Source organism: Nicotiana tabacum, chromosome 6, assembly GCF_000715075.1.
Source record: "Nicotiana tabacum cultivar K326 chromosome 6, ASM71507v2, whole genome shotgun sequence".
Taxonomy (NCBI): domain Eukaryota; kingdom Viridiplantae; phylum Streptophyta; class Magnoliopsida; order Solanales; family Solanaceae; genus Nicotiana; species Nicotiana tabacum.
In genome coordinates, this window is record NC_134085.1 from 179,792,159 (window position 1) to 179,801,061 (window position 8,903).

General features: G+C 36.8%; 1 protein-coding gene across 2 annotated transcripts; it reads right to left on the reverse strand.

Moving 5' to 3' along the window:
• Positions 1-3,366: 3,366 nt before the first annotated feature.
• LOC107825320 (uncharacterized) lies at positions 3,367-8,650 on the reverse strand. 2 transcript variants are annotated; one of them, XM_016652169.2, is made up of 7 exons: positions 8,133-8,650; positions 6,589-6,733; positions 5,713-5,973; positions 5,200-5,281; positions 4,436-4,632; positions 3,977-4,064; positions 3,367-3,883 (listed from the first exon to the last, which is right to left on the reverse strand). In XM_016652169.2, the coding sequence occupies exons 1-6, from the start codon at positions 8,405-8,407 to the stop codon at positions 4,023-4,025; spliced, it is 1,002 nt and encodes a 333-aa protein (XP_016507655.1). In that variant the 5' UTR covers positions 8,408-8,650; the 3' UTR covers positions 3,367-3,883; positions 3,977-4,022. The 2 variants fall into 2 exon arrangements, with proteins under 2 accessions (XP_016507655.1, XP_016507654.1); XM_016652168.2 differs by lacking the exon at positions 3,977-4,064.
• Positions 8,651-8,903: the final 253 nt, after the last annotated feature.

Genomic DNA, 8,903 nt, shown 5'->3' on the forward strand with positions numbered 1-8,903 from the left:
ACAAGATCCCAAGACAAAAAGAGGTTAGGAAGTTTTTAAGGAGCAATAAGGTGAGTATGATGGCAATACTAGAACATACGGTGAAAGAACAGAAGGCTAATCAAACTACGAAGAGAATTACTACAGATTGGGAATGGGCAGTAAACTATGAATTTAGTAGTAAAGGGAGAATATGGCTAGTATGGTATGGGAAGGAAGTGGAGTGTGTGGTAAAGGAAAAATTAGAACAGTTTATTCATGCTAATGTACTGGTTAAGGACATGAATATGAAGTTTGATTTCATAGTTGTCTATGGCTTGCATACTGTGGAGGATAGAAGGAAATTGTGGATGGACCTACTGCAAATTAAGAGTAATATACAGGAGGCATGGTTAATCATGGGTGACTTCAATGCTATAAGGTCTAAGGAGGATAGACCAACAGGGAACCCCGTGCAAGAAGGAGAGGTGAAGGATTTCAACAACTTTGTTAATGATGCTATGTTGACTGAAATGAGAACAAATGGTAGAGAATTCACCTGGACAAACGGCAACACATACAGTAGAATTGATAGGGCTTTAGTGAATGATAAATGGATGCTGACAATGCCTCAATTAGAGGTGTGGGTAATGGATCTGGGGTGCTCAGACCATTCACCTTTGAACATTACTTTTATAAACAAAGAAGAATCAGGACCTAAACCTTTCATGTTTCTGAACCATCTTGTTGATCATGAAGATTTTCTAGAGATAGTTAATAAAGCTTGGATAGGAGGATGGACATGGGACAAAATGAAAGATGTCTGGGAGAAATTGAAAAGGGTAAAGATAGCAATGAATAAGCTAAATGTTGAGGAGTACAATTCTGTAGGAGGAAGAATTGCAAAATGTAGAGAACAACTTTGTATATTGCAGGAACAAATGAGAAAACCAGGCCAACCAAGTACTATGACATTAGCTGAAAAAGAGACAAAGTTTCAACTGGAAAAATGGATAAGGGTGGAAGAGAGCATTTTAAAGCAAAAATCAAGAATACAATGGTTGAAACTAGGAGATGGCAACAATGCCTACTTCTATGCAAGTATGAAGAATAGAAACTCCCAAAATAAGATACAGAAGCTGACAAGAAGTAATGGCACAGTGACACAAATAAAGCAGGAGATGGAGGATGAGGTAATGAGCTTTTACAAACAACTATTAGGAACAGCAGCAGAAAAGATACCAGCAACTAACACAGCAGTAATGAGAGAAGGACCAATGGTCAATAGACAGCAGCAAAGGCAGTTGATAGTAAGTGAAATAAAAGAGGAAATACATAGAGCATTGATGGGAATTAGTGACAACAAGGCGCCAGGATGTGATGGATTTAATGCACTATTTTTCAAGAAGGCTTGGCTGGTGGTTGGAGAAGAGATCAGTGAGGCAGTGAGGCAGTTCTTCTCAGAGGGTAAGTTATATCAACCAATCAACTATACTACAGTGACATTAATTCCTAAGGTTCCTAATCCAACTAGGGTGGCTTAGGCCAATTTCTTGATGTACCATTCTCTACAAGATAATCTCAAAGGTACTAACAAACAGACTGCAGGGTGTATTGAATGACATTGTAGATGAAAGTCAATCAGCTTTTGTACCAGGGAGATTGATCAATAATAACGTATTGATGAGTCATGAACTTGTCAAAGGGTATAGCAGGAAGGGCATATCTCCCAGGTGCATGTTAAAAGTTGATATGAGGAAAGCATACAATTCTATTGAATGGGATCATATGGAGCAGGTGTTAAGGAGTATACAATTGCTAGGTCAGTTTGTAAATTGGATTATGATATGCATGAGAAGTGTATCATATTCCATAGGCATCAATGGCCAACATTCAGTACCCTTTAAAGCAAGGAAGGGATTGAGACAAGACGATCCATTATCTCCCTATCTGTTTGTTTTGGCTGTGGAATATCTTACAAGGTTGTTGAAGACTCTAAGAAGAAATCCATATTTTAACTTTCATCCAAAATGTGGTTCAGCTTAGCTTTGCTGATGACCTCTTATTATTCTGCCGAGGTGATTATGTGTCTGTGAAGATGTTGTATCAGTGTTTCCTAGAGTTTTCACAAGCTTCAGGTTTAATTGCAAAACAGAAAAAATTTCCATTATATTTTGGTGGGGTTCAAGAAGATATTCAACAGGAGATTTTGAATATGCTGGGTTTTACCAAAGGGACACTCCCAGTGAGATATTTGTGAGTACCTTTGAGCACTAAAAGGATGACAATGATACAGTACCAACCTTTGCTTGAGAAGATGGTAGGGAGAATCAAGACATGGACTGCTAAATTCTTAACGTATGCAGGAAGAGTGCAACTTATTAAAAGTGTACTATTTTCGATCCAAGTATACTGGTTTCAAATCTTCTTACTTCCTAAGAAGCTTATACAGCTAATTGAGAGTATATGCAGGAAGTTTCTATGGACAGGAAATGTGGAGAATACAAAGAAGACTCTCATAGCATGGGACAAGCTGTGTTACCCAAAGGTAGCAGGTGGTTTGAACTTGATGGATATAGGCACATGGAACAAGGCTGCAATGTGAAAACTACTATGGAATCTGTGCAAAAAAAAAAAAAAGACAAGCTATGGGTACAATAGATTCATGCCTACTACAAGAAATGCAATCCTGGTTGGGGGACTGAACCTAAGCAGGCTTCATAGGTGATCCAGAAAATTTTCAAAGCTAAGAAGTACTTTGAAGAAGCTGGCTATTCAGAAGAAGATGTACTCAGAATGCAGAACTTCAAAGTGAAAGATATGTACCTGAAGAAAAGAGAAGAATACAACAAAGTGACATGGAGAAAGATCATTTGGAACAATGCAGGTTTACCAAAATGGATCTTTGTGGGATACTTGGCAATTCACAGACGACTTCAAACGAGAGATAGACTGAAAGTTTGGGGCTGTGTTGAAGATGAGACATGTCCATTATGCAAGGCAGAGGTAGAGAATATTGACCAATATTGATATGCTAATATGGATGAAAATGGATAGGCCAGTTATAGACTGGAAGCACGAACTAAAATGGGCTGAGCAATATTGCTATGGAAAAAATGCAAAGGCTGAGATATATAGAATGGTATTGATTGGAAGCATATACCACATTTGGCAAGAAAGGAACTCAAGAATTTTCAAAAAAGTTGAAAGCAATGTTGAAGCAATTACAAGGAGCTTAGTACGAGACATCCATGGCAGAGGAAGTGCTAAGAAATGTCTGGAGAAAAGGTTGAAAGAGTTGAATTCATATCCTATTGTTTAGACTAATGTATAGATAAGGATATAGAAAGCATAGAAAGAATTAGTAGCTTAGTCCGGGATGTATGTCCAGAACAAGCTACATAAAAGTTTTGTAAATTTGTTACTTGATAATAAAAGTTTTAGTTACCAAAAAAAGATAAAAATATGCACAACTAAATTCTTAATCAATAAGTGACATTTGAGCAGGCGAAAGCACATTTAAACCAGATATAAATATGCACAACTAAATTCTTAATCAATAGGTGACATTTGAGGAGGCACACTGGAGCTCATCTTCACGAGTCATCCTACATTCTTCACATCTCTGAACCTCTATCGGGCTAAATCTCTGTAGGCATTTGCTTCTCAAAGCATTGCGCTTCACAAGCTTACTCAGTATACATGCCATGGCAACCTTTGCTCCCAAGTTAGAGAGCCCTCTAGACATGCAGATTGCACCACCCAAGAGCAACAGCATATTTGGCACCACGTTCTTTAATGGCTCTTTTGTTTGCTCCCTCGTACTGCATTCATGTGAAACTCCACAGCAATAGTCACTATTTGTGCAGGTTTCTGGATTGATTAAGCTCCTTGTGTGGTTTAAGGCGTCCAATCCAAGTGGAACCTTCATTTGACAAGAGGGGGAAAAGGGTTAGGAAAGGAAAGATCAAAAACCATGTCAAAAAGACAAACATTTAGGGTTAGAAACTGGCACTACCTTTCGTCCAGATTATACATTATTCTACTGGTAATGAGAAAGATAATTACTCCAGGTATGCAATAATAGCAGCACACTGTCCTCGTACCTGCTAATCATTTTTGGAGGAAGGGAGGCCACATTGAAGTAATAAGGGAAATTGACTTTGAGAAGGAAGATGCTTCTATTTCTTCTTCTTCATTTTTTGATGAAGTAAGGTGTTCCATTAAAAAAGCATCAAGAAGATGCATAGTTACATAGTTAGAGGAGGCCTAGTTACAAAGGCAAAAACAAAAAGGAGAAGCTAGGCCCTATACAAAGTGTCAATCTAGGACAAGAGTACTAACAAAGTCTAAAATGGAAGATGCTTCTGTTTCTCTCACTGCCAAATTTTTTTTATGTCTATTTTATTTAACTTTCCTATTCCTAAAAGAATAGTGAAAGTCCCGTTAAGAACTTTAAAAGAAGTATAGCTCTGACCTTTTGAATTAACGTGACGGCACTCACATCTGAAGTCAATTGAGAATGATCAAGGGTAGAGTATTGACGAAGTGCATCATCCATTTTACAGATATAGTTCCATATGCCCTTTGCAAAGGCTAGTTTTGCCATTTCAACATTCAGACCAGCATCTTCTTGGTGTACCATTTGGATCTCACAGGCATTCCTACCAGAAACTGAAAGCAACTTCACAAGGAAACAACTCAGTACTGCACCACCTTTGAATCCTAAAAGTGCTAGTAAAAGGAATCATTATATTTATGTTTATTCCAATGCCTGATAGAATTATGAATTTTACACCAAGACCATGCACAAAATTAATTTTTATTATAAACTAAACGTTCTTAATTTCTTTTTCTTTTTTCTTTGGTAAGTAAATTAAACATTTTTCTCTTTTACATACAGTTTAGACTTGACAATGCTAAGGAAAAGGCGTGACAAAATCTTTCCTTAGCATGACCACATATCTTGACAGTGATATGTTCCTCAGTCATGACTAAACCGCGATATACCTACAACCCAGAAATGTTTTGAGTGCTGCTTCATGTAGTATCACAAGGCCCTGAAAACATATAGCCTAAGATGAAACAAATAATTAAACATTTAAAAGGGAAAAGCTCACATGAAGTCTAAATTCACAGAATGTGTCATGATCCCACCTATGTTTATGCTGTCAAGAGATGCTTAAATCAGTTTTTATTGCAAGAGGAGAAATAATAACAAGGAAAAAATCAAAAACCTGCCTTTCTTGATTCTCCAACCAGATCTAAAGAGCCCAACCCTGACATACTTCTTCCTTCTTTGTGCCGAAGGATATTCACATTCCTACTAGCAGTAAAATGCCAAATTTTTTAGCAGACATAATAAATAAACTAAGATATATGTGTAACGGGCAAAATAGAAACAAGAAAAAATATAATGCTGAGTTGCAACACATGAATGATTGAAACATATGTAAATAACCTCATGCAAGAACACCAACCGCTTCTTCCTTTAATCTCTTACTTTTTTGTGCAGGGAGGGAGTTTCCAGATTCATCAGAAGAATTTTTCAATCTAAGGTAATTTAGAGGGACTCTTTCGGAAAGGATCGTCTTTCTTAATAAGTTCTCACTGCAATATTTACATGAAATAACAAGATAACTGTGTAATTTGGGAGACATAGCACCATCAAAAAAAATATCTCGAGAGAGTCGTGTAGGGCGAGTCAGTTCTACGAGATCTTGATGTCCAACAATGTCGAACTTTATTAAGTACCTTGGTAAAACAGTAGAAGGATCCATCATTGGCTTCCCACACTCTCCAAGCTAATACGTACTCTCTTGGAGTCAATAGTGGAAACTTTTTTATCATGAGGCCAATTTCAATTCCACTGCTAGTATCCACCTGCAACTGCTTATGCTCAATCAAGGTTTTGTCCCAAACTTTCCGGAAATCATTGTCCATGTAAAAATCTCTTAGCATCTCGACAGAGCAATTCTCAAATACAGTTACACTTAGATATTTAAGAGGTGCATCCTGAAGCATAAAAGAGATAAAAACCGAATATCATTACCTCATTACTGACACAGATAGAAATAACTTTTTTTCCACAAATCAGACAGCGCTAAGATTTAATAAATAAATATAGTTAAAAGCAAGTTAATCCAGATACTTTGTATCACTTAACTTAATACAAAGAGCCATTAAACAGAAGGTGAAGCCATTATTGCACAGCAGTAGTTACAAGTAGTCATGCATACATAAATGCATGCACTTCCATGCTCATACAGGCCTGCAAGTGTTGTACTATGTTCATTGACACTATTCAGTCACTTTAAATCCTTTAGAAGTATTCAGTGGCAGCATTTCCACCATGCGGTTACTCCATTTCTTTTAAGAGTTTCAAAGGCACATAAGTATGTTAACAAAAGGTGAAAGAATTACTTCTGTGATCAATAGTTCACCTAATGGACACTTTTCTGCTGCTTTAAAAGTTGAGTTTACTGATAGTTTCAGCCATTAAGGATAAAATATGTTTACTACACTGAATTCTGTGAAAGTAGGCAATTCAGCAAGTCCCTAAGAGATAAAAGCACAGAGAAAAACCATAATAGTAAGAAGACGGTACATAATGAGAATCTGAGCAACCACCTTCTGCTTACAACACCGTGCATAGTAGGAAAGACGATCTGTTCTCCGGTTAATGACATCTTCCCATTTCTCGTTAGCATGGAACTTCATATTTATGTCGTCAATCAAATTCTTCAGATCTAGTTCAGATATCACTGTAGTGATCCTGAGGAGATACAAGGATGTTAAAAAAAGGAGAATATTAAATGAGAGATTATGGATTTAGTTTTTGGATATAGTGGAGCTCAGTTGTTTTTCCTTTCTGCTATATACGCTATACCTGCGCTATTTCTTATCTGCACTAAGAGGATCATATTATTTTCCCACATAGTTACCTTCAGCTTCTCACCCTAAGATACCTCCAGAATGTCAACAGAGCATCCAAAGAAAACTTTATCTCAAAAAAGACATCCAAAGAATGAACTGCACTAACTTAATGCTTTAATTAGATTAATCGACAATCATCATGGTAAATAAATGTGCATGCACAGATAACTAGTGTCTCATTTATATTTTTTGCTTAGTAAGGTAATTTAACTAGTGTTTCATTTATTGAAAAGGAGAAAAACTTGTGTAGAAGAGGTACACAACTCACTAGGAGCCGTACCAATATGTTGCTCTTCAAATGAGCATCTAATGGCTTATACCTCTTCCTCAGAGACTGGGTACACCAAAAATAAACAAAAAAATTAAAATGTTAAATATTTTTGAGAAGGTATCTTTATTTCCTCTAAAAACCATATATTTGTCTCCCAAAATTGTCCGCTTCACAGCATGTGGGATGAATTTCCCAGACTTGTACCTCTTCCTCAATCCTTTTCCTCTCTAACTCCACATCAGTTCCTTAACTATGCTCGTCATGATCAAGGCAATTTCTAAGACCAGGCTTTAAATCCCATTTTACATACTTTTTTTTTGATGAAGTGTCCCATAGTTTAGATACTATTTTGCGATGTAGCAACAAGAATTGTGTCTTCCCCAGTCTCTTTACAAAGAAATCGCCAATTAATGTGTGGCATTCTCCTGAGATTATAATTTACACTGCAAGAATTTTTAGTCTAAGGGGAATTCCCAAAACCACTATTTTTAGCAAGTTTATTGGTTCGCAACCCAACTTAAATTTTTCATGGAATAGGTGTCATAGCAAGTACTGATAAAAGAAAAGGTGTCATAGCAAGTAGCCATCAGGATATACAAGGGAGCCATGCACATTCCTTAATCCACTAAAAATTAAAATCAAGCAATTGAGTAGCAAAAAGGGCCGTTTTGCAACCAATCTCTATTTATGGTACTAATGAGCTGAGAAACTAGTGAATCCTGGTACTAGTAGGGTACGTGAAAACTACGCCTAATAGTTACACCAATACAACAACAACAACAACAACAACAACAACAACAACAACAACAAAAACCAAATAACGTTGAAATTTCATCAGAAAAATGATACAGTTAAACGCTATTGCATCTTTCTCTTTCGAAACAACAATAAAAAGAAATTCATTATTTTTTTCTACGATTGAGCATAAACTTACAATCAAAACAATATGAAAAGAAGAAGAAGATACCGGACATCAGAAAGAGCAGAAGAGGGAGAGACATCAAGATAACTGTTGGATTCGGCATGTGGACGCGCAGAAGGTTGTTCTCTAAATTGGAAGGCGGGTACGGGAAATCGAAGACGAGAGTTTAGCAAATGACATATCAGTATGATCACTATAACAGCTAGGGTATAACCGTAGGTATACGAAGTCAGCGTCCATCCGTTTCCTCCTCCATCAATCTTTTCTCTCCAAAATTTTGATACTACTGGTGAGAACCAAATCGCAATCGCAGCGCACATTCTCCAATTGGAACTGGTCAGCCTAGTAATTCCCGTCCTCCGCAGACCTACCAATTTCTATAGCATCGCTCTCCGGCAACTCCCCTTCTATCTCTAGCGCTAGCAGTTTCCCGTAATAATAAATAATATAATATAATAAATGAAATTAATAGGAGCAAATAAAAGAAAAAGTTTGGCCCGTACAAATTGGATAAACCCATCTGCAGGTAATGTTTTGGGGAAAAATTATCAAAATGGTCCTCAATATATTAAGGTGATTTAATTCAGTCTTTTACATATCACTCTTAACAGAAATAGCCCGTATATGTACGTAAAAGGCAGTTGCATTTGATCCTAACTCCTAAAACCAACAGATTTTTTAGAATTTGCTGTAAAATTAACACTTTGGCCACGTGCACCTCACATGAATTTGGAAAACAAGGGAGTAATATTTGTTCCGGTTAAAAGCTTATTTCCCTTTTTTCGATATTCCCCTAATAGCCCGTTTGGCTTTGAG